The sequence below is a fragment of the Eulemur rufifrons genome, chromosome 7 (genome assembly GCF_041146395.1).
Source record: "Eulemur rufifrons isolate Redbay chromosome 7, OSU_ERuf_1, whole genome shotgun sequence".
NCBI lineage: Eukaryota > Metazoa > Chordata > Mammalia > Primates > Lemuridae > Eulemur > Eulemur rufifrons.
In genome coordinates this window covers 284,572,067-284,596,759 of record NC_090989.1, presented here as the reverse complement: position 1 = coordinate 284,596,759, position 24,693 = coordinate 284,572,067, and the positions used below count along the sequence as shown (strand labels likewise).

General features: G+C 61.6%; 2 protein-coding genes across 2 annotated transcripts in view; one reads left to right on the top strand and one right to left on the bottom strand.

The window, feature by feature from the left end:
- Positions 1 to 569: 569 nt before the first annotated feature.
- Positions 570 to 24,693, top strand: part of ADAMTSL2 (ADAMTS like 2) — a 68,882-nt gene continuing 44,758 nt past the window's right edge. Inside the window, exon 1 of the mRNA XM_069477060.1 lies at positions 570 to 637. Within this exon, the coding sequence (XP_069333161.1) occupies positions 600 to 637 (38 nt within the window). The 5' untranslated portion in view covers positions 570 to 599. The remainder of the gene's footprint in view (positions 638 to 24,693) is intronic.
- Positions 15,951 to 24,186, bottom strand: MYMK (myomaker, myoblast fusion factor). The gene is made up of 5 exons (XM_069474800.1): positions 23,956 to 24,186; positions 20,156 to 20,270; positions 19,372 to 19,520; positions 16,789 to 16,905; positions 15,951 to 16,331 (listed from the first exon to the last, which is right to left on the bottom strand). Exons 1-5 carry the CDS (start codon positions 24,088 to 24,090, stop codon positions 16,182 to 16,184), a joined length of 666 nt encoding a protein of 221 aa, XP_069330901.1. The 5' UTR covers positions 24,091 to 24,186; the 3' UTR covers positions 15,951 to 16,181.

The following is a 24,693-nucleotide window of genomic DNA, read 5'->3' as shown; positions in this document are numbered from 1 at the left end:
TGCTGTGCTTTAACAAAGTCCAGCCCCTCTGAGCATGGCCCCGCCCCCAGCCCAGCACCAGGTGCTTCTCCAGTGCTTGCGCCCAGCTCTGGCGCTGGGGTGCAGGACAGGCCCTGCCAAGGAGCCAGCAGGAGACTCAAAAAATGAAAGCCACCAAGCCGCTAGCAGGTAGGCGAGGTGGAAGTGTGACAGGATACTGGGGGCACAGAGGAGCCAGGGCCAGAGGGCTTCCTGGAGGAGGTGAGGCCTAGGCCAGTGCTGACACCCTTGTGCCCGTGGAGGTGGGGTGAGGGGTTCAGCTGCCCCAGGAGGCGGGCGGCGGGCGGCGGGTGTTGGGGTGAGTGTGGGGTGTAAGCTGCATGTGTGGCCCAGCCTTGGGAGCTCAGCTCAGGGTGGCACCTGCAGATCCCAGGTGTCTCGTGTTCCTGTGCCCGCAGGCCCCGGTCTGGCCTGGCACAGGTATTTGTAATTATGTCTGAAATTTCAGGGGGAGAAGGCGGTGCCTGCCCTGCCCCTGTTCGAAGTCTTCATCTTGGAAGAATGTAGAATGTCTGAGAGCTCAGCCCACACCAGCGCTGTGACCCGGGAGGCCAGGAGAGATGCCGAGGTCCCCCGCTGTTCCACGTGTCCTCGCGCAGTGAGTGGGGCCGCTGTGAGCCGGTAGGGTAGCTGCCAGAGAACACGCTTTTCCGAGAAGCCCCAGCTCCCTCTTGCAGATAAGGAGTGGGATTTGTTTTCCCAGGCCTGGAGGATGGATACCAGGTCTGCGTTGTTGTTGAAAGGACTGGCCGGCAGGCTCGGCCGCGGGAGGGTCATGCCCCGGGAGCAGCACGGGCGGGGCTGCTGGCGTCCGGTCAGGGCCTTTCCCTGTGTGGAGCAGCTGAGCCTCCTCTGTCCAGGCGCCGTCTTGCTGCAGGGGCTGGGGAGGGGCTGGAGAGGGGCTGGAAAGTGTGAGGGGGATCCTGCCCCCACAGCTGGGACACTAACCAGCCCCGAGTCCCCCAACTCGGCCACCCCTGTGTCCGCCAGGCAGGTGGCCTTCCCCTAGGGCTGCCTGGGCCTCCCTCGCAGCTCCTGGCCTGTGTCTCCCCGGCCCGGTGCGAGTGTGGCCAGGTGGAAAGAGGGGCTCGCTCGCAGCACAGATGGTGCCTCGGGACTCGTTCCGATCTGAGTGCAGCCCCTAGCCGTGGGGGGGGACGCCTCAGTGTGCCGCACGGACGGCGGTCAGGAGTCCCCTGGGGAGCCGGGTCCCGTGGTAAGTCTGCGGAGCCCCGTGACGTTGCCCAAGGGCCCCCGCTCCCAGGGCCAGGAGCAGAGGCCTCAGTCTGGGACGCCACCCTGGGTTCCTTGCTCGAGGCCCTCATCTGGGCATCTGCTGGGATAACAGTCACGTGCTGTCTCGCGGGGTGTGCCGGACGGGCCTTGCGGAGCGGGAAGGTCCCAAAGCGCAGGGCCGGGGTGTGTGCGCACACGTGTGCGTACGCGCATGCGCAGCCCCAGAGCCCCACGGCTGGGAACCGCCGCGGGCGAGTGGAGCCCCGGCCCGGCCCTGCGGGTCTGTGCGCGCGGTCGGGCTCATGGCGCCGCTGCTCGCTGAGCGCGGACCCGCGCTTCTGGGCACCCGGGGCGGGAGGTGCTGAGGCTCCTCGGGGCTGGAGCCGCTTCGTGTTCCCTGGTCTGCGAGACCTTGTTTGCCAGGTGAATCTGAGTGTTCCCGGCCCCCCTGCTGCTGCCGAGGGCTGGGCCCTCCCCAGGCCGCCTCCCCAGCGCGGGCCACTGTCCCTCCTCCTTTGTGGAAGTCCGGACGCAACGGGTCTCCCTCGAGCACACCAAGCGCGGGGCCTGGCCTGGAACTGGCCAGGTGGGTGGTCTCGGTTCAGAGGCACTTGGGGCAGGGCCCTGGGAAGGAATCCGGGATCCGGTGGAGCCGGCCCCACACCCCTCTCCGGGTGGCTGATGCTTCAGAACTCACAGCTCCTCAGGCACGGGCTGGGGCGCCTCACCGCGGCGTGGAGGGCGACCGCCGGGGAGCGCTGCCATCGGGGGCCGCGGTTCGCAGACCCGGCGCTTTCTCCCCGCAGCCTACGCGCGCCATGCCCAGTCTATGTGCACTGGCTCTGAGGGGCAGGAGGGTCTCATGGGATTAGGAGCTCACTGTTCGGGGGCCTCCTGCACTCCCCCCGCAGCCGGTTGGCCTGCAGTGCAGACGCGGTGACCTGGAGCCGCCCCGGCCTCTGGGAAGCCCAGCTGCAGCTGCCTTGGCCTCTCCTCCATGGAGCAAAACCCTTGCCTCGGGCCAGCGGCGGGGGGCGGAGCGGCGGCCTGGCCTCCAGGAAGGGTTCCTGGGCCCCGGCGGACAGAGTGGGCAGCCCTCCCGGAGCTCCTGTCCACCCTGTCTCAGCTTGGGCTGGCCTGGTGGCCTGGGATGTGACAGGCCTAAAAAATGACGGTGAGGGGACCTGGAAGGTGTTGTGAGAGCGGGCGTGCTGGGGCGGAGGTCACGAAGGACAGTACTGTGTGATCCCAGCTGTGCCAGGAAGTGGGTGTTGCCGTGGCCAGGAGAGGGATGCTGGTCAGCACTGGGGCCGTGGCCAGGGTCAGAGCCTGCTCCACACTGTCCCGCTGGCCTTGCGCCTCCGTGGCCCCCAGCCACTCAGGGCTCTGCGAGGGGACTTAGGACAGCAGCCACGCGCAGGTGACTGCAGAGACCAAGTCCACAGCTTCTGGGGACTTCAGAGGTCCTATTTTGTGTATCTGTATGTCTGAGGTTTTCTACAACATGAGTGAGGGACCCGGGCAGTTTTTGAGGAAGACACTGGTTGCTTTGAGCAGACCTAGAAGCATCGCTGACCTACGTGTTGCTTGTAGGGTAAAAAAGTAAAATCAAAACGAGTCAGAAACGCCCGAAAGCTCTCAGTCCTTCACACACTGACAGGGCGGCAGCTGGCTGCTGTGCTGAGGAGCTGGGGGGAGACCAAGTCAGTGGGACCGTGTCCTGGCTCTCTGGGGACTCCGTCGCCGCGGGAGACGCCCGAAGGGGCAGGACCCAGCCCGAGATGCGTGCCGGGGCAGGGGCAGTTTGGAGGGCGAGTGAGGGGCCACGCGAGGGGTGTCTGAGCCGGGTCCTGGCGGGCGGATGGGATTTCGGCTGGGGGCAGAGGTGCATACTGTGGTGTCCAGGGGCAGGGGGCAGCGCAGGGGTGTGGCGTGCTGGGCTGGGGTTGACACCTGATGGGGAGGCCAGGCCAGAGAGCAGCTGGGGTCGTCCTGCAAGGAGGCGTCCAGGCGTGACTTGGTGGCAGCGGGGGCCTCGAGAGGTTCCCTCGCAGGACGGTGAGCTGAGGCGAAGGGTGTCCTGCCTCCCCAGCGGGGTTTCCGAACCCGAGGACGTCTCAGTCCGAGTGGTGCGTGTGCAGGATTTGGGGGCAGCCTTTGCTGGCTCCTCAGATTCCCAAAAGTGGCTCCAGAGCAAGTCGAGAGCCACAGCACGGGTTCTCGAAGTTTCACAGCCCTCTCCAGCAGCTCCCCAGCCACTCTGGGAGATGCCAGCTCCCTGTGCCTACCTGACTGGCAGCACCCAGCCTGCGCAGGTCTCAGGGAAAAGCTCTCATGTCCCTCTGGTGTGGAGCGGGAGACGTCCTCCTGGCCACTGGGCTGAGGTGGGTGGGAGGCTGCTTTGTCAGACTGGGACGGGGCCAGCCAAGCACCAGGACACGCCGTCCCCTGGCCTGGCCTGCTGGAGTGGGGCCCGTGCTGGGAATGGCGTCTGACCCTGTGTTCCCGGCGGGGCTGGGGCAGTGTCCTCAAGATGCAGCTGTGCCCAGCTGTTCCCTGAGTGACACAGTGCAGAAGGTCCACCTCCTCCGTGCAGCTCTGCTGACCAAGGGACCACCCATCAGAGGTGTCAGGGCCTTTCTGGGGACCCATGACCCTTGGGGTAGCGGGAAAGAGGCCAAGACCTGCTTGGCTTGCAGAGATTAGGAAGATATGTTGACTCCCGAAAGGCCTCCCTGGGACACCGGGAGCTAAGAAGCTTTGTCTACAGTCCAAGTCGACGGGACACCCTTTGTCAGGCTTGTGATGTTAGGGAAGGTCCTGGCTTCCAATGGAATGGCTTGTCACTCCCTCATCACCTCCAGGGTCACTGGCAGAGAGAAGTCACCGTGACGCTTGCCGTCCCCGAGTCCAGAGGTGTCCTGCCAGAGGCTGCCCCTGAATCCTCCCTGCAGCATCTGCCTTAAAAGAAGGGGAGTGGAGCTCGGGCTCGAACGTCAGCTGAGCCACGAGCCTTAGGAAAGTTGCAAACCTGCTCTGTGCCTCTGGCTCCCCAGTGGCCGAGGGGCACGTTCCTGTGGCTGCCTCCCGCAGGCCCAGGCCCTGTCTTGGGGACTTAGCGGAGGGGCCCAGCCTGGAGACCAAGGGCGGATGGCAGTGTGGGTGCCCTGCACCCCCACTGGGAGGTAAGCCCTGTGGGGCAGGAGGCTGCTTGCCTCTCACTGCTGTCCCCAGGGGGCGTGGACCACCCTCAGTAGACAGTGATGAAGGAAAGAATGAGTTCGGTAATGACTGACTCATTTGTTTGTGCGGCAGAGGTCAAGGTGACAGCCCTTAGCGCCAGGCTGCCTGGCTCCCGAGGTCTGAATTGGCTACACTGGCTCTGCAGTTTTGGGTGAGTTACGTGATGCCCCCATGCCTCAGTTTCCTCATCTGTGAAACGAGAGCAAGAGGTTTCTGTTCCTATCTGTAGGGACGACTAAGGACCTGTACAAACCCTCTTGCTAAAAGCAGCTAAAATCTCTGGATAGAATTTTAAAAACACCCATCTGAGCATTGCCGTGACCCGACTGGGAAGTGGGGAATGTTTAGCCATGTGGGGGGGAGGGGGGGCTCAGACAGGGACGGGGACACTGAAGCTGGGTTTGCTGTGGGCGTGGAAGGGGGGCCACTTCTCTGTCTCTGAAACAAAGAGCTGAACTTCTTGTTTGTTAGCCGAGGCAGGGCTGCAATCGGAAGGCTCGGGGTCCCTGGGCGAAGCAGACTGCTGGCCTTGCCTGGAGTTTCAGGACGTGCGGAGCTCAGGCTGCCAGGAGTGGCGGAGCGCAGGGGCGGCTAATCTTTAGGGACGGGAGAGCAGTAACTGGACAGTGCCGGCCGACTGGTGACCGAAGCAAGTCGTCAGCGGTAGATCGAGATGAATTTCAAGTTGGTCTGCTGTTTACTTGTGCTATATCCAGAGAATAGCCACTCTTTTCTTTCTAAATTTGGAGAACTGAAACTCTTCTATTCTCATATCATAGGTAAATTCGTACATCTTTTAAATGTAAATTTAATTAAAAACACTTTTGTTTTTTTGAGAGAGAGTCTCACTCTATTGCCCTGCACTAGAGTGCAGTGGTGTCGTCACAGCTCCCTGCAGCCTCCAGCTCCCTGCAGCCTCCAGCTCCCGGGCTCAGGTGATCCTCCTGCCTCAGCCTCCCGAGTGCTACAGGCTCACACCACCACGCCCGGCCAATTTTCCTATTTTTTGTAGAGACAGTCTCGCTCTTGCTCAGGCCGGATGAGCACCATTGTTGGCTGTCTCTGGGGCTGGAGGGCCGAAGACACAGTGCAGCGCCCGGCCACGCTATAGGGTCTGCTGGAAGACCACCCCATCGAGTCGGGGCTCCAAAGTTGGGGCTACACCTCACTGTTTTGGTAAACTAGAAGATTTGTCCCCCCACTGGGCGCTGCACCAACACGGCCTGGCTCAAGCTTTGGCGCTGAGGGGAGGAATATTCTCCAAGAATTCGTAACTGACCTGACCCTTGTGTGGGCAGCCTGGACTCACAGTTCCTCAGTGATCCCACCGCAGGGGACTCAGTGTGAGGGATTCTTGGACTGGAAGCGCTTCAGCTGCTGGACAGAAGCAAATGCACATACTTTCTAAAGGAATCTGCCTTTCCTTCAGGCCTCAGAAAATTTCCACAAAGTTCCACAGCAAACGAGCAGTTCTGAGTCAAAAATCACTTAATGCACAAGGAAAGCAGGTACCACGAGTGAAAGCCAACAGTATCAGTGGGCAGTAGACTCAGATCAGCTGCAAAACTCAGATACTAAAAATATCAGGACCAGAAAATAAAATAAATATATTTTATAAAAGAAATAAAAGAGGCTTGAATATATTAATCAAGAACAAGCATACTTGACAAAGAGCCAAACATACTCTTAGAAATAAAAAACATGATACTTGAAATGAAAAACTCAAAAGATAGTTTAACCACAGTTTAGACACAGCTAAAGAGGGACTTAGTGAACCGAAGGACAAGGCAAAAGACATCAGGACAATCACACTCCTCAAAGATAAAGACCTGGGAAATATGAAAAAACAAAAAAACATGAAGAATACAGGGCAAAGGTAAACCTACTAATGGGAGTTCTAGCAGATGAAGAGAGATGGGAGGGGCAGGGGCAGCATTTGAAGAGGATTATGGCTGAAACTGTTTCGGAGATAATGAAACATAGCAACACACAAATGTAAGAAGTCCAGTGATTCTCAAGCAGGATTAAAAAAAGGATCAGAATAAAAGGACCTAGTCCCATCAGAATAAAAATGCAGAACACCAAAGACCAAAGAAGTCTTGAAAAAGAGACAGAGAGCAAATACAGATTACCTCCAAAGACAATTAGGCTGAGAGTGTGCTTTTCAGTAGCAGCAATGGAGCTGGAAAACAGAGAAGTGGTATCTTCCAAGTGCTGAGAGCACACGATTGTTGGCCGAGAATTCGATATCCCGTGAAAAATGTAAAGATAATCAAAATGAAGACAGTGTCCCAGGCGACCTGCTTGAGGAAGTCTCGGACACATTTGAGGCAAAAGGCCGGTGACCCCTGGTGCAAAGACTGGGGTATAGGAAGAGGTGAAAGCCAGAGAGATCGTTGTATATGTGGGCAAATCCAAACACATATCGATGGTGCAAATGTCACGTGGGGTTTAGATGAAGATGGAGTGAAAATACAAGGTAATGATGGTCTTAAAGTTAGGATGGCAATAATTGGAATTAAAAGGTTCTAAAGTCCTTGTGATGTGCAAGGGGAAGGTAAAGATACTAATTTACTGTAGACTTTGATGAGCAACCACTGAAGGAATAGAAATAGTATGTAAATTCTAGCCCAATAGAGGAGAAAGTAGAATTAAAAAAACCCAATAATCCTAAAGCAGGCAAGAAAGGAAAGAAAAAGAGAGATAGTAAAGGCAGAATAAATAGAAAAGACAAAATAAGATGGTAGAAAATGGTCCAGCTATATTGGCAGTGACAATATGTAGAACTTCACAGAATGTGATAATTAAAAGACAGTGATTTCAGGCCAGATATAAAGGACAAAGTTCTGCAATAAGCCCTTCAAAAAAACATATCTGAAACATAAAGATACAAAAATACAGAAAGTAAAAGTTTATGCAAATACTATGCCAAAGAAAACATCGGAAAGACTATAATCGCATCCGAAAATTATACTTTACGTCAAAAAGAACTACTAGAAATAAAGAATTCATTGCTTAATGATAAAAAAGTGTGATCTACTGGGAAAATACGACTGTTCTTATCTTGAATGTGCCTAATAACAAAACCTCAATACATATATATATATATATATATATATACATATTTTTTTTTAGACAGAGTCTCACTCCGTTGCCTGGACTAGAGTGCTGTGGCATCAAGCTCACAGCAACCTCAGACTCCTGGGCTCAAGCGATCCTACTGCCTCAGCCTCCCGAGTAGCTGGGACTACAGGCATGCGCCACCATGCCCAGCTAATTTTTTTTTTTCTATATATATTTTTAGCTGTCCAGATCATTTCTGTCTATTTTTAGTAGACACGGGGTCTCACTCTTGCTCAGGCTGGAAAATATATTAATAACAAATGAAGCAAAATTAGGCAGAACTACAAGGAGAAAGAACAAATCCACCATTGTAATGGGAGATTTAAAAAAAAAATAATTACCTAGCACAAACTCATCCATTGTAAGTTCGGTGCATTTTGTGTTTACGCTGTTACGTGGCACCTGCCACGGTCAGGGTTAGGGCACCCCCCTCACCCCCCGGGTTTCACTGGCACCGTCTGTAGCCAACTCCTGCTCCCATGTCCAGCCCCAGACAACCGGTTGAGCTGTTTCTGTCTCTCTTGCTTTCTTAACCTTTTCTAGAAATTATCTGATTCTACTTATATGAAATTTCTAGAAAAGGTAAAACTAGAGTGCTCCATAGCTGTCCGTCTTCCTGGTGGCAGCCACCCTCGGGGGTGGGACGTGGCATCTCAATTGCTTTTGACTTGTGTCCCTGATGACCAAAGACGTTCAGCATCTTTTCATGCACTTGCTGGTCTCTGGTGGTGGTGCCTGTTCAAATCTTTTGCCCATTTTTAAAGCTGGGTTGTTTATCTTCTCGTGATTGAGTTTTGAGAGTTTATTTATATGCTGTGGGTGCAAGTTCTGTGTCGCGTGCGTGTTTTGCAAATATTTCCTCTCAGTCTGTTTCTCAATGATGCCTTTTGAAGGGCAAAATTTTAAATTTTGATGGTCTAGTTTATCCATTTTTTCTTTGATGGATCATACTTTTGGTGTCGTATCTCGGAGATATTTGCTCAATCCAAGGTCACAAAGGTTCTCTGTGATGTTTTCTGCCAGCAGTGCCCTAGTTTTCTTGTTAATGGGGGAACGGCGTGAGGGCGTGTGTGCGTGTGGACGTTGTGGGGGGTTTTCACCCCTCGGCTGTTGGCAGCAGGGAGGCCGTCACTCAGCAAGTGGGCAGAGGATTTAAGCAGCACAACCAACGAGCTCAACCCGACGGCTCCCAGGAGGGTGAGGCCGGGCGCTTCCCGGTGCCACGGGGCGGTTATGGAGCGTGACCACACTCTGGGGCGAAGAGTGGATGAGCCGCTGCGAACGGCTGTTGTGTGTGTCATCGACTGTTTCCTGACCTCAGTGCCAGTTAGAAATCAGTAGCAATAGTGACGATGAAATAGCTTGAAATCCCCCTCTTCTGCAAATTAGGAGAGAAGACGTCGTCATGAGAATGGAATGAGGCCGGTCCTAGGAGGGACGGTCCCCTCGGAGGGACGCTGAGTGACCTGTGCTACCGTCCGCAGAGCCGCTAACAGCGTGCGGCAGGCGCCAGGAGCCCCGGTGGCCGGCTGCTCGTTCCTCCTGCCCCATGTCCTGCGCTGCCGTCTCCTGACTCACACACTTGTTTGTTTGCCAGCGCCGCCTGTGTGATCAGTCATGCGCCAGGCTTGGAGGGGGCGGCCCAGAATTCCCGTCCTGCCGCATGGCCGAGGCAGTGAACCCAGCGGCCAGGTTCCCTGAGCGCCCGCTGTCCTGCAGCTGTGCCCAGTGGCTTGGACGGTCCACAGTGAGGTCCTCCATTGTGCCAAGAGGTGGCAGGACAAGGGAGGCCTGAGGGGTGGTGAGCAGCACACAGGACTAGGACCCCAAACCTGGGGCCAGGCTCAGCTCTGTGAGGCCTCAGCCACGCTGACACTTAGCTGCCCCTCAGTTTTCCAACCTGTGAAATGGGGACAGCCAAGATGGGTAAGATGATGAGGAGCTGGCCACAGGTGGGCGAGCCCTTCTAGGTCTGCAGTCCGTTGTGGGAGTGGCCACAGGTGGTAGGACGTGGGCACCGTGGGGCCCGGCACAGGACGGCAGGTGTCTGCAGACTTCTGGGGCCTCTGCGGCTGCCTTTCGTGCCGACGTCTTCAGTTCTGCCATTCCGTGGTTTCTGGAACCGGCAGGCAGAACCAGTTCCCGCTGTCCCTCCTTCCTCACCCCTGGGAGGCTGGAGCAGCCAGGGCTGGCAGGCTGAGGCCGCGGCTTCCCGGAGCCCTGAGCCGGCAGCAGACGCTTATCAGCCTGGCGCGGTGTGGGGGCGATCTCTGCCCAAACGTCTTCCAGATGTGGCCGCAGCTACCCGATAGCCCAGCTCCAGCTGGGGCCCCGGGCCAGCCAGCTCCCGTTGGCCACGCTGCGAGGAAAGCGAAAGCCAGCAGAGGCACAGGAGGCCCGGCTGCTCGGAAGCGAAGGGAGCGATGGGGCAGGAGCCCTGGCCAGGCCCGGCAGCTGGCCCTGAAACGGGGGTGGTCACAGCTGTCTGCGCCCCGCCCCGGGGTGGGCCCAGCTGCCCGGCTAACGGGGCTCCCTGCGAGCGGGATGGAGCCTTCATCTCTTCTGCTTCCCCCCGTTCACATCCCCTCACCCCAGACGACAGGGCCAGTGGATGACGTGGCACTGGTTTGCCCGTGGGGTCGAGGGCAGGGTCAGGACGGATCCTCTGCGTGGGGGTGGGGGGTACCTTGACCTCTGCTGTCCCCTTGAGCGGCCCGGCAGGGTGGGCAGGTGTCACCACCAGGGCTGTTGGGGGCTGAAGGGCCTCGCCCGAGCTTGCACAGCCCTGGGGGGCACTCAGAGCGGGCTCCCTGCCCGGCGCGTGGGCCGCTCCGCCTGCTGCCAGCCTGCGGGTCAGCGGGGCCGAGGCTGACCTGCTGTGGTCACCGACGGGTTGTTTTTGAGTGTGGACGAGTCAAGGAGGCAGAAGCCTGTCCTCGCCAAGACAGATATGGAAAAATCCACTCGTCCATTCACTTGACAAATATTTGTGGCAAATATCTGCGCCTGCCAACGGCACGCCAGGCGGAGTGCGGGAACACGGCTGAGCCTGCCGCAGCCGGCGCTGAGCTTCCGGACTCCCGCGGGCGCCACAGCCCTGGGCTACGCCCTGTGCCACGGCTGTCCCTCCCGTCCCCTTTCCCACCCTGCAGAGGATGGGGGAGAGGACGACTGGGGACGTGGGGGTGACCTTGCCCCTGCTGCTTCCCAGAACAGGTCACCCGTCCAGAAACTCCCAGCTGAGGTTTCTCCCAAGGCCGAGAACTGCCGTGTGGACATATCCTGGGCGCCACGGTGACTGACCACCAGGCTTGGTGCCGCCGGGAGGCACAGGGAGCAGGGAGCCGGCGAGGCCCCCCAGGGCCCTGCTGATGCTGCCCCTCGCTTAGCAGCACCCCTCCCCACACCCCTCCCGGCCGGGCTGGGCTCCCTCCCACACGGCGGGGCCTTCCTGGGCTCTTCCCGCCTGAGACCCTCAGACCCTCAGCCCTCCTGGCCACGTTGGCCCTGCAGGTCCTGGACGGACCCCGTTCTATCTTCCACCCTCTCCCTGGGCCGCTGTCCCCTTCTCCTTCGGGTCTCCCGATGGCACGCCCCCCCACCGAAGCCTTTCTCACTCGTCACCTGCCCCAAGGCCAGCGCTCGGCTCTGTGTCTGTCTCCCCACCCGGCTGTGCGTGGCTGGAAGGCGGAGCCCAGGTCCGGCCGGCTTGCCCGGGTCCTGGACGTTGGGGGAAGCTGCCTAGCGCCTGGGACCACCGGGAAGGGCGGATGTTTCAGCTGGAGGGCTGGGCCTCGCTTCCTGCTGTTCACGTCAGGCATCGGGGAGGGACAGAGAACCCCAGAACAGAGCTGGTGACGTGACCCAGGGCGGGGAGGGGAGGGCACGGCTGTCTGCCTCCCAAGTCCCGGTCACGTGCCAGCTGACCGCCAGCCCTCCGCCAGAGTGGCGGGGGGAAGCCCGGCACGGCCACCTTCTTCCTTTGCCTTTGGCCACAGGTGACTGCGAGCAGCAGACAGACCGGGGCAAACTGGGACAAACCTGTCTCTCCTGTCCTTGGACAGATGCCGAGACAGCAGCACGGCCAGTGCCGCTGCTGGCACCGTTCTCTCCACCGGGGCAGGGGCAGCACAGGTGGCGAGGAGGCTCAGGGCACGGGCCCCGTGCAGACCAGAGCCACGGAACTGTGCCGCCGTCAGGGACGTGGCCCGAGTGCAGGTGTCCGCAGGCTCGCAGGGTCCAGTCGCTCTTCTAGTTTCAGTCTCGCACCTGCCTCTTCCAGGCAGCCTCCCTTGCTTCTTCCCCAACCCTAATCCTTGGGCACTTGGTTTGAAGTGTTTTGTTTCCTTGGCAAGTGGAGTGTTTGGTGCCTTCGCTGTGGCGACTCCCTGATGGTAAGGACAGCGCCGGTGGACTCTGGAGCTCTCCCTTCCTGCCCTTGAACAGGGGTAATGACCATGACCATGGCCATTTTAAAATACCACGCTAGGTGCTTTGTGTTAAATGGTCTTGTTCATCTCGACAACATCCGTGTGAGGTGGCCACTGTTACAAATGGGGAAACTGAGGCCGAACTGCCTTTTACACCCCCCAACCCTTCCGATCAGCTGGCTTCTGACTTAACTCACCCGCAGGGGCCCGGGTGGCCCGAGGCTGCTGTCCCCACCCAAAGGTGAGGACGCTGGCTGCAGAGATGGGAGGAGCCGGCCCGAGGTCACTGAACCATCGGCGGTGGCCAGGGGCTCGCGCCCGCCACTGCTGTCCTCAGCTCGCTTAGCTAACCTGCTAACGGCAGGAGAGGTTGACACCCAGGCGTCTTGCCGACTCTGCAGAAACATCCTTGCCCCCCCCCGCCCCCCCGGCCCTCCCAGCCCTCCCAGCCAAGACCCTGCGGCTGAGCCAGCCCGCAGCCCCCCTAACGCCAGCCCCAGCAGGACAGTATGAAGTAGATGGGCAGCTGTAAAGCCTCTTTAAAAGGGCAATAAAAGTTTTGGGTTTCAGCTCGTCTTACTGCAGAGGAGAATACCAGAGACAGGAAATGTCGGTAGCAGACGCGACAAAGGCCACAGCACGCAGACTGGCCTCAGACGAAAACACCGCGGCTTGTGCAAACAGGACGTCCTGGCGCTCCCGCCGTGCCAGCCTCACACCAGCGGGGGGCGGGGTGGGGGCGGCGGCTACAATAGACTGTTTTGTCTACGTTGCTGTCAGTGTTTATAGAACTTGTCCGTCGGTGCTGCCGAGGTGCGCCGTGCCCCCCACAGCCGGGCTCCCGCCGCGTGTGCCAGGAGGGTGTCGGGTGTGCCTGGGCACGGGGCACGCGTGCGGTCGGCTGGGGCCGAGGCGTGGCTGACCCTGGGCGCTGGGCTGGGTGGGGCGTGGCCAGGCCAGGGGTCTTGCTGGGTCTGTGCCCACCTGTCCCCCCAGTGTGAAACGATCGAGCTGGGAGGACAACACAGTCTGGCTCCCTGGTCCTGGCAGCGAGGCCACAGCCAGAACTGGACCCCGCAGCCCTCTGCGTGTGTCCCCAGGTTTCACCCAGGGCTTCCCAAACCCGTGTGCGCGGATCCGCCCCGTCCGTTCCCAGCAGACGCGCTGCCCTGAGCAGCAGCTGCTAGCCGCACGGCAGTGCTGCCTGACAGAACGCAGGACGCTGGGTTACGTTTGGGTTTCAGATAAACAAGGAGTCATTTCTTAGTACAAGAGTGTCCCCAGTGCTGCATGGGACACAGTTATGCTGTGTGGCCGTCTCTGTGCATCTGAGGTTCCCATGCAACTGGGCACCCTGCATTTCGTCTGCAATCCTTCCCGTGTGGCATTTAAATTTAAACCAGGTAAAATTAATCAACATTTAAGGATTCAGTGTCTCGGTCGCACCAGCCATGTTTCAGGTGCCCAGGCGGCCAGGTGTGGGCGAGAGGCTGCCCCGAGCATCTGCACCATTAACGCCAGTTCCGGGGACAGCACCGCCCTGGGACTGCAGAACATCTGGAACTCCTCTCCCGGGAGGAACTCGCAGCACTCAAGCTCCCTAGGCCCCCGCCAGGGCTGGGCAGGAGAGGGGCTTCTGTCCGTAGCCCGGGGTGGGCTGGGATGATGGGGAAGGCCCCTCTGGCTTCAGGCACCGTGATTCTCGGATTCCAGGGACAGGAAGAGCCTGGGCTCCACAGCACTGGGGTTGGAGTTGCTGTGTCTGTGGCCACTCGGTTCTTTCCTGTTAGTCTCGAGGTGTCTGGGTGGCCGTTCTGGGTGTCTACGGAGCAGGGTGGTCCTCCTTCCAGGCACTCGCCTCCTAGGCCCTGTCAAAGTGGGCTTCAGTGCCTGAGGCCCCTGGAGGAAGGCGCTGCTGAGGTGGCTGGCAAGACTCTGGCCCCGTTACCAACTCAGCAGCCTCCGTCCAAAGCTGCCCGGCCTCTTTGGCCCTCGGTGGTCTCATCTGCAAAGTGGGCTCAGGACTGTGCCCTGGGGCCCCGGGGGTCGCTATGGGGGCTGCCCCTGCTCTGGACGGGAGAGGTTGGGCCCGGAGCCCGAGAGGCCAGGCGGGCCCGTGGCGGGCAGGGCTGAGGGCTGGAGTGCGCCTCCTAATTGTCCGTGACTTACAGACTTGGCCGGGCTCCCAGACGGCCTTCATAAATCAGCGCCGCCACAGCGAAGAGCCGCTAGTGTGGCCCTTACGCACTTGGCAGGGCCGCCGCCGCCTCCCTGCCCGGGAGCACCCTGCCGCCTCCAAGTTTCCATGTGTCGCCACAGAGCGGGCGGGCCGGCCTGCTTGCTGCGGGGGGCGGGGCAGCCGGGAGGGGTGGGAGGTGGGAGGTGACCGGAGGCCGGCCACCTTGCATGTACCAGCTCCTGCTGGGGTGCCCCACCGCCCCTAGCTGCGGGGTCCCAAGTCTGCCCCTTCGCTCTTGCTTGGTGTGGAGACGACAGCCTCTACGCGGGCCAGAGAGGGGGGCGCTGGTTCCAGGACAGCCTGTCTCTTCCCGGGGGGTGTGTGTACGTGCGTGTGTGCATGCGTGTCTGTGTGGCCTGTGTGCACGCGTGTGTGCACCCCCCAGGCGGACCGGAAGCCAAGAGAAGCAGTGCCACACCCCCGCTATGTCAGGGCACAGCAGCTGGGTGGGCGGATGGGGACGTAGGACACGTCGCTGCTCCCCTGTTGGGGTGGCTTGGAGCCCTGACTGTGGAGCCTCAGCTTCCTCATCTGAAAGGCAGGGGTGACGTCCTATCCTGGTCCCCGAGCTCAGTGAGGACCCCTAGAGCCAGGAGGGGAGGGCGGGCACCAGGAAGCGCCAGTAGCAGGGCTCTGTCCTCTGTGCCCGCCGTCTGCTGCCAGGAGGGATGAGGGTTGAGGAAGGGGCAGGCCAGGGCCCCCGGGACACGGGGAGTTGGGGCGGCCAGGCCTAGAAGCCGTAGCAGACAGTGTCCCCACCCCAGGTGTGCAGCCAGCCCTCCCCAGCCCCTGAGGCCTGCAGGAGGTGACTTCAGGACAACCCCCTCCCCTGGGGGGAGGGGACCTGGGTGGCACCGTCTGGAAACACAAACAGGCCCTGGACAGGTGTAGGTAACTTCCTGCCCGGCAGCTGGAGCTGGGACTGCCAGGGGAGGGTGGGCTGGGTGCTGGGAGGTGCAGGTTGTGAGGTGATGTCTGGGAGCCCGTCCCGCCACCCCCGGACCGTCGCAGGCAGGAGCCCAGAGTCTGGGCCCCATGACCCTGCTCAGGGTCACAGCACCCACACGCCCCTTTCCACGCTGGGGGGCAGCAGGCAGGGCTGAGAGCCAGCGTGAAGGCTGAGGGCAGGAGCGGGCGCTGGGCCTCCCGCACGGGCTGCCTCGGCTGGTGCGGGCTCAGTGTGGCGCCTCCCGACTCTGGCCTTGTGCACGCTGCCCGCCCAGAGCCCGGGGCGTTGGTCTGCAGGACGGGAGCCACATGGCCCCACTGGGGTCTTGTTTTAGGAATTAGGACGTATACAGAGCATCTGGCACACGGTGAGGTCAGTAAATCAAGGCACTTCTTACTGGGTGTCGTTACAGAAACGGCTCGACTCAGCCCGGCTGGAAGGATGGGTGAGGGGCAGGCCCGGGCCGAGGACACAGCCGGCTCCGCTGGCCCCAGCTCCCTAGATGGGCGCGTTCAGAGCCCCAGGACACAGGACAGAGGGGTGACGCCAGCTTCCAGGAGAAAATAGGTGACACGGGGCAGGCACAGGCCCCCGTTCGCGGCAAGCACTGGGTCTCCAGCTGGTGGTGGGTGGGCGGACGCCGGACCCAGGGCCCCCAGGACACACCTGTCGGTCACGGTGAGGCCGGGAGGAGAGAGCCCGTTCTTCCCAGCGCAGTGCGCGCCCCGTGACACAGCACGCGGGTCCTTCAGAACCACTCGGCACAGCACGGTGGGTGCTTCACGCATCCCCGGGGACCTCTCGGGATGCCGTAGAGACCGTCGTCTGCTGGGTGCCCGGCGCTGGGGAGGACGGGAGGAAGCCCGGGAGAGACTTTTGCCAGGGGTGAGCGGTGGGGGCGGGGCCGGCGCTGGGTGCCAGGTCAGACGCACGCGCAGCACAGGGTGGAGCAGTCCAGCTTGGCCGGGGTCCCCGCGGTCCCCGCCTTCTTGTTGACCTTGGGCAGCAGCAGGACAAAGGACATGGCCAGGGCACAGTGGTAGAAGCTGTGGACGTAGGTGTAGTCCCAGTCCTGCGGGGGCAGGGAGTCGGTCTGCGGCCTCGGCCCCCTCGCCAAGCCCCTCGAGCCCGTGGCCCCTGCAGGATGGGGGGGCCTCCCCCACCCCAGCTCACAGTGGCCTCCCCCACCCAACCCAGGGCAGCGAGGTCTGTGCTGCTCTTCGAGCTGCTGACCAGAGGTTGGGCTGCCCCCCTCCCTTCCTGCCTGCCTCCCTGCCTCTGTCCCTCTGCCCCATCCCCCTCCATCTTCTCCCCCTCCCTCCCTCTCTTCCCTCCCCCCTTCCTCCCCACCCCTGCCTTCTCCCCTGACACCTGCCCCAAGCCTCTCTCGGGCTGGCGAGGCCTCTGAGCCGCGAGCTCCCTGCAGGCAGGTCAGCTGTGGTCTCTGCCGCCCCCAGGCCCACACAGGCTGATGCCTCTGACCCAAGCTGGCCCGGGTGGACGGGGCACTGCCCCGCTGGGCTCGGTACCTCGAAGAAGAAGCAGAGCATGAGGGCCAGTGCGCCAAAGCAGAGGCCGGGGCCCAGCTGCTGGGTGTAGACGCTCGCGTCGGGGTACAGGCCCTTCTTCTCCCTCATCTTCTGCAGCTGCAGGGAAGGGTGGTCACAGCGAGGCTCTCAGGCCTCAGCGCGCCCCCGGAGCTGGCCACCTTAGGCGGAGACGCCCCGACTCGGGGGGCTGCAGGGCTGCTTCTGCCCAACCCGCCCTTCACCCAGGGCTGAGGAGAGCCGAGCCCCGACGGCAGGCGGGGACCCTCTGCAGCCGACGCGCCCCACGAAGACCCCCTGCTCCCCTCCCGCCTCTGCGGCATGTGACAGGCCACCCTGCACGCTGCCATCTCCTGCCAGAGGGGAGCCCGGGGACCAGACGTGGTGACCGTTCACAGCAGACGGGAACTGGTGTACTTGGCACCTGCCAGCCAGGGTGGCCCACGGAGGTGGCACTTGTGGTCCGTGGGACTTGACCTGGCCCATAAGCATCGTTCGCTTTACTAAAGGACCTGTCTTAACCTGTCGGACAGACGTAGCCACACCAATTCTCAGATACTGAGTCTTCAGACGCTGAGGTGACAGCGAGGCCCAGGCGGGTAGTTAACCCTAGAAAGATGGGTCAGTGTGCAGAGAAGGGTGAACTAGACGCAGGTCGCCCTCCTGTGACACGGGCCCTGGGGACACAGGCGTTTCGGGGCTCAGGATGTTTGGATTTCAGCAGAAAACGTCACACATAGCCTGAGGCGTGGGGTACCGGAAGACCACACAGCCCACGCTCGGCCAGGGCACATTCTGCCACCAAATGAACCATGAGACGATGCCCAGTGTTCCATGTTCTGGAACTTGCCCTGCACCAGTGTGGGGCGGCCAGACAGTGTGACCCTGGGTGCAGGTGACCCAGAGCCCCCATCCGATCACCCCTCAGTGGCAGCCCCGGGGCCGAGGGTGGGTGCCGCCCAGGTCATGCAGTGGGCCTGCCCCACCTGAGGGCACTGCCACCCAGCTCTTGTCACTTGTCACTTCCTCCCCTGAGGGTGGTGGCTCCCAAACCCCTCCCAGGAAGAGAGGAGCCACCGGGAGAGAAATCCACCCTCATTCCGGGAAACAACTGCCCTTGAACTTCCAAAATAAACTCCATGCTAAATGAGCTAGAAAACATGATTCGAGCCCCAGAGGCAGGCGGGCCGCCTGTCTCCTGTTCCCGTGGCCAGATGTACAGCTCCAGGGCCCTGGAAGTCTCCTGGCACTTTGTGGGGACACCAACAAGCACATCCTGTCCGGCTAATTAAAACCCGAGGAGGAACAGCCCCGGGGCAGAGCCGGAAGTGAGGCGGTGTCTGTCCAGGACCCCGAGCCCTCGGGTTCCACAGGTGCATTACGGGTCCTCGCTCGGGGACAAGTCACATCTAGCACATTCCCTCTCCCTTCTCGGGGCAGCCCAGGGGTCCCCTGCTTCCCCAGGGTGGAGAGAGAGAGAGGCTCCTCTGTGTCACCTGCTCAGAAAGTCAAGTCCTGGCCTGGCCACGGCCCTGCCCTGACTGCTTGTGAAGTCGCTGATCTCTCGGTTTCTTCCTTAACCAAATGGCGAAATACATCCTGTCCTGCTTGGCTGGAGAGCATAGTGGGACAGGTTTTGAAAGCTTGCCACCAGAACTTTCTTTTCCCAGTCCAGAGCTGTAGAGCAGGTTGGTGGCCCCTTCTGCACGACCCACCCTGCCTGACCCCCTATTCCTGGGACCGGCCCCTCTGGCTGGCCGGGTGGCGTCGGAGGCCTGGCCACGCCTGGAGGGGCAGTGTGGCTTGGGCGGGACCAGACCAAGTCTGCTCCCAGCACTCAGAGTGGGGACCCCAAGACCCCGGAGAGCCAGCCAGGCTGAAGCCCTTAGGTCTGTGTCTGGCCCCTGACAGCTTAGCTCCCTCCTGCCCCCAGGTCTGTCCTCCCCGGGGACTGCCCTGCCCCTGATCTGTCCTGCCCCAGGTCCGTTCTGCTGCGACGTGTCTCTTTAGCTTGGGCTAGTTTGAGTGGGTTTCGGTCCGTGCAGCGAGAGGGCCTTGGTCCCGCAGAGGCTGCAGGGAGCTCTGGGGACGCGTGCGAAGGGCCTGGGGCTGCAGCTCCCGGGTACTCTGCAAGGGCTGTCAGTGGTGGAGCCGAGGCTCGGGCTGCTTCGGCCTCACGCCACACCCTGCGCCCCGCGAGGGCCAGGCTCGGGCTCACTCCCCGCAGGACTCTTCTCAGGGCAGCCCTGGCCATTTCCAAGCCGAAGCTGCATCTCTAAAGCAGCCCTTGCCCTCTCGCCAGGATGAGGGGGCACATCAGAAGCCAGGTTTTTGGCGGCACCTCACCAGGCAGGCACGAGGCTGGGGGGCAGGTGACCGGCGCTCAGGCCCGCGTGGTGAGGACAGACAGGATTCCTGCCGCCCGCGTGGCTGGAGCACCCGACGCTGTTTTAGCTGAGTCCTGTGTCCAGCCGGCCCGTGAAGGCAGGAGGAGGGATCCCAGCCAGGAGCGGGTCAGGGGTGCCCGAGTCCCCGTCCCACCGTCAGTGCGCACGCAATACGCACCCACTTTGCGGCGATGATGAGGACGGCTGTGCCGATGGGGCCCGAGTACACCCCGTAGCCGCAGCGGTCCTGGTAGACGCGCACGGCGATGGTCAGGACGCCGAACATCACCAGTGTCGACCTCTTGGGTTCGTCGAAGTCAGCCAGGGCTGGGCGCGGGAGAGGCGGGAGGTGAGCGGCTACCCCGGGTGCCCTCTGCGGCCTCCAGGCCTCCCCGGGTGCCCTCTGCGAGTGAGACCCCAGACCAGCCGCGCACTGAGAGGTTTGAGTTCCCGCCAGTTTTGAAGGAACAGAGGAGAGCAGGGGGGACGGCTCCCAGTGGCCTGTCCCTCTGCGCAGGTCTGCACGCGAGGGAATCGGGGCCACGGGGGAGGACCCTGGGAAGTGCGAGCCCCTCAGGTGATGGGGGCTGTGTCTCCTCGTCACCACGGGACAGCGGTGACTGAAGCACACGTGCAGGACAGTGGGCTCTGGACGGCCCTGTCCTCACGAGGCCCCGCTGCAGGACGGCCCCGGCGGAGCAGCGTTCTCTGGGGAGAGAGAACGATCCAGTTTCCCTGGATCAGCCTCGGCCGTTTCAGTTTGTACAACAAGCTTTGTCGTCATTGCAAAAGGATCTGAGAAATGGGACTCAGGCATTTAAGGGCTGCAGGTTCTCTTTCACAGCGAACACGGCTCTGACACCCAGAAAGGGGGAGGTTCTTCGGGCTGGGCTGGCTTGGGGTCGGCGCGGATGGCGGGGAGCCCCCTTGTCGGCAGGGCTGGGCTGGGGGTGACCACTCACCCATCAGGGACACCCACATGCTCAGCGCTGTCCCGTAGATGCTGAAGTACTCCAGGATGTCGTGACGCATGAAGCACAGCACGGATAGGCCCGGCCCGCTGCAGGCGTGGTGGAGCTGCCGGAAAACCCGCAGGGTCACGGGTGGGGGGACGGGAGGACGGGCTGGAGCCCAGGGGAAGGGCTGGCCCCCAAGCCACAGCCCCCAAGAGCCAGGCCACTAGCTAGCCGAGAGACTCTGGGCAAGGCACGTAATGTCTCTGTGCCTCAGTCTCCCACTGAAACTGGGGGTGCTGCCAAGGACTCCCCTCGAGGGGTCTGTGGGGACTAAGTGGAACATGCACTTAAGGGGTTCAGGGCCTGGGTGCGCCAGGGTCTCAGCGAACGACTGGGCGGAGGCTGAGCGGTCACTCAGGTGAAGCCTGCCGAGGTGGGACCTATAGTGTGACGTGCGCGGACCTTCGGTGCCGGCCTAGCACGGCTGCGCTTCTGTCCCCGGGAGCCGGCTTGCTCTCGCGGCCTCTGCGGCCTGACCACACGCGGCGCTCCAGACCTGCGTGGGCAGCAGGGCCCCCGGGGGCGAGACGGCTCAGGCTGCTGGGCCCCACCCCACGGCGGCTGGTTCAGGCGTCTGGGCCGGGGTGGAGGACGAGCACTTTTAGCAGATTCTCAGGGGCTGCGTGGGGACTGCACGGTGGGGACAGCTCGGGGACTGCCTGCTGAGAGCTGCTGGTCCCCGGCTTCCGGTTTCTGTTTCTTTAACGTGCAGGACGCCCTCGAGCCTGGCAGGTGTGAGCACACAGCACCCACCACCCAGGCCCCGTCCTGCACCGTCTGCCCAGCACCTGCCGCCGGGGAGGGCTCAGAGCAGGCAGCGTCCTCACAGAAAGCAGCTCTCTCGCCTGGCGCGCTCACATGTCATCATTTTAAGTAATATTTAATTACATGACATAATTATTTTGACAAGTTCAACTGGCATAAACAGGCCTGGAAACCAGCACAATCGACTCTTGGTGAGCCCAGCTCGGCGGGCGGCGGGGCTGGAAGGCGGCCGGGTCTGGAGGCGGCAGGGACGCCATGGAGGGAGCAGGGCCCTGGGTCATCTGGTGAGTCAGGCAAGTTGGGTTGATTTAGAGAGCGCCTACTGCATGCCATGGTGCGCGGCCTGAAGTGACAGTGCACCTGGGAGGCATTAATAGAGGTATAGCGTCCAGAACAAGGGAGCAGGCGGTCAGTCCCGCGTGTGACAGTTCTCCCAGAGAACTCTGTGGAGCTTCAGGCAAAGCGGAGGCCAGAGGAGGGTCACCAGGTGGTGGGCATGACTGTTTAGCTTGGAGAAAGAGGAGCTTCAGGTGGGGCCTGGTCAAGCTGTTTAAACCTGGGCGGGAGGAGGGAGAGGGAGGAGGGTGCAGGGCCTATGGTGTTGTCCTGCTCTCCTGGCTCCTTCCAGAATTGCGCCTGCCACTCCCGTCCCAGCCCCCAGTGCCGCTGTCTCTGTGCCTGTGTGGTGAGACTCATTCACGGTGACATCCTGTCCCCATCGGAGCAGGAGTGGCCTCTGCCTCGTCCTGGCTGCCAGGCAGCGCCCAGGACTGCTTGCTGTGTGTGTGCAGGGTGGGGAGGCAGCTGGCAGCCCCGGCCTCTCCCCCAGGCCCTTGGTGCCCCCCACCAGGGAACTCAGCTCTGTTCAGCACCACCTGCCCTGCGGCCAGGGGCGGGGCTGGGCTGGCTCCCGGCTCCAACACCACGGAAGGAGGGGGCAGGCCAGGCCCAGCGAGGGCCCTGGGGGAGGGGGTGTGGCTGGGGCAGCAGTTCCAGCGTGACTCAGGCACGTGGCCGGCCGTGTGGAGCCTCCTCTGTCGAGGGGGGCTGGGAACACCCCCCCCCCCCGTGGGGCTCGTGTGCACAGAAATGGTGACTGTGGCAGGAGGGTCCTGGTCGGAACTGGAGAGGAGCCCTGTGGAGGGGAGAACTCCAGGAGGCACAGACTGTGGCTTTGAGGCTGGAGCACATTTGTCACAGGTGGCAGCTGCCTCTGACACTCTGGGTGGGGCAGGGTGGGGCTGGGCAGGCCTCTGAGGCAGCTGCGGGCCAGCCCAGGCCCACACCGGGGTTGGGGGTGGGGGGAGTGACCAGCCTGGTTTCTGTGGTTTGCTGGGCTGGGTCCAACGTGGGCCTTGGGGACAACACCCTGGCTTCTCTCCCTGCTCCTAAGGCCCGTGTGCCCGCAGAGAAGTCCTGTCTCTGCTCTGGGCCTTGGTTTCTCATTCTGCAGAAAGACCCCTCCCCGAGCCCCAACCCAGGCTGGGGCCGCGGAGCAGCACACGGAATGGCATTTGGAAAACGCCTTGCACGGGCTGGGAGCCCCAGAGCGTGTTTGGTGCTCACAGGGCAAGTGACCCAGCCTCTCTGCGACTCAGTTTCCTCACATGTCCCGTGAGAATCGCAACACTAGGCTCATGGGGGGGTGAAAAGACTAAATAAGACCCTGCATAGAGCACCTGGCCCAGTCCCCACCCCGGGCGCTGGCTCCTGGGTCCTGGCGGCTGAGGCTGGTGTCCCTCCCGCCCGGGGCATCTGGTTCCGCCAAGGACCCAGCTTGTCCCAGGTCACCGCTACTTAGGGGGGTGGCACAAACTGGAGAGGGTGTTGGCCGCCCCCGCCCCCCGCCACGTGCACACTCGGCTTCTCCCATTGCAGGCAAAATCGGACTTGACTGACTCGGGACACAGGCATGATGTGAATACGTGTCTGCAAACACGCGTGTGCTCACGGGCCTCACCCATTCAGGCTGGCCGTGTGCACGTGCGTGCACTTGGCATTCTTGCCCGTAGAGGCCCTGCTGCTGGGCGGGGGCTGCCTGGGGGCTACTGGTTGTCACAGGGCAGGCCTGGCACTGCCATGAGGAGGCTGGTGGGACACTTGTCCCCCAGCGCAGGCGTGTGCCGGGGCTGGGCCGCAGGGGAGACGGGTCTGGCGGAAGGCGGGCGAGGGGGAGAGGGCAGGGGCGTTGGAGACAGGCAGGGAGGAAGGAGGGCATGGGGACGGAGAGAGAGGGTAGATTAGCCAGAGGCAGATCACAGCCAGACGGACAGACAGAAGCAAGCTGCAGGGATGAGGGAGCCAGAGAGACACTTGCAGGGTCAGGGGAGCACAGCTCGAGAGAGATCAAGAGATTTAGAGAGTAAATTCCATGGGGTTATAGTTCCAGAAATCAAAAGAGAACCAGACATAGAAAGAAAAGAAAAAAAGGAGACAGAGAGAAAACTAGACACAGAGACAGTCAGAGACACGCAGAGGGAGGGAGCCCCGGGGTGGGGGGGGAGAGAGGGAGGGGAGAGGGACCCCTGCGGCAGTTGGGGGGAGACAAGCAAGGTAGGTGGGTCCCCTCGACGGGGCAGTTCCAGAATCTGGGGCCAGCCCCCACCCGTCCCTGCCTGCTCTCGGCCCCTCTGCTTAGCCAGGAGAGAGGTGGGGGAGGGGTGGGCACCCCGGGCAGCCTTGGGGGGCTGGCTGGGGAGAGGGGCTCCCAGGAAGGGCTTGTCCTCAAATGACTGACTGTTCCGCATGAGCTTGGCCTCCCCCACATAGACAGTAAGCCCAGAACAGCTTCCTGGCACAGGTGGGGAAACTGAGGCGGGGGCAGAACTCCTAGCCCTCCCTGTGGTCTCTGGACCCCACCCTGGGCTCTTTCTTTCACTTCCAAGTCACTTTTCTTCGTCACTCAAGAAAGCGGAGGCAGGACGGCCCCTCTCCTCCATTCCTAGGAGAGCGCCTCGGGGTCTCCCCGGCCCCAGACTCACCGCCAGGAAGAACGTGGTGAAGAGGTAGACCATGGCCTCCATGTGGAACCGCCTCTTGGCGGCTATGCTGGCGGTGGGCAGGAAAGCCAGGCTGCTGAGGGTGGGCAGGAGCAGCTTGGCCACCAGCGTCCCCATGGGCTGGGAGGGAGGCTCCGGCGCGCCGCAGGCCTCCAGGCCCCAGGCAGGGCTCGCGATGGAGAAGACCCCGATGACAGCTGCGGGGCGCCTGCAGGAGGGTTTAAATGCCCTGGGCAGAGGCAGGGACACCAGAGCACATGTCGAGGACACACATGGAGAGGGTCCAACAGCTGATGTGCCACGTGACCAGCACTTGCCTGTGAGGTTTTTTTTGAGAAGCCGGAGGCGTTGACTCAAGAAGGCCACATGGGTTTGCTCTGAGGCCACAGCCTTGGGGAAAGTCCCCGAGCACAGTCTCCGACTTTTGGACATTTCCACCCCGGCCCTCTCCCCAGAGTGAGGCCAGTGGACGCTGCTGCTTGGGTCACGTGTCTGCAGGTGGCACGAGGCGGGAGAGCCAAGGTTTCGTCCGCTGCAGTTGCTGCAGGACTTTGCGGGGACGTTCCGGGCGCGTCCCACCCACAGCCGCCACCCCAGCCCCCCTTTCTTGGTGCGGGATTCGTAAAACCAATGTTCTGTCCCGCTTGGTGGCATCGTCTCACACCTACAGTAAACAGACCGGACCGTCCTGTTGGTGCTCCAAGCACAAGGCTGACGCTC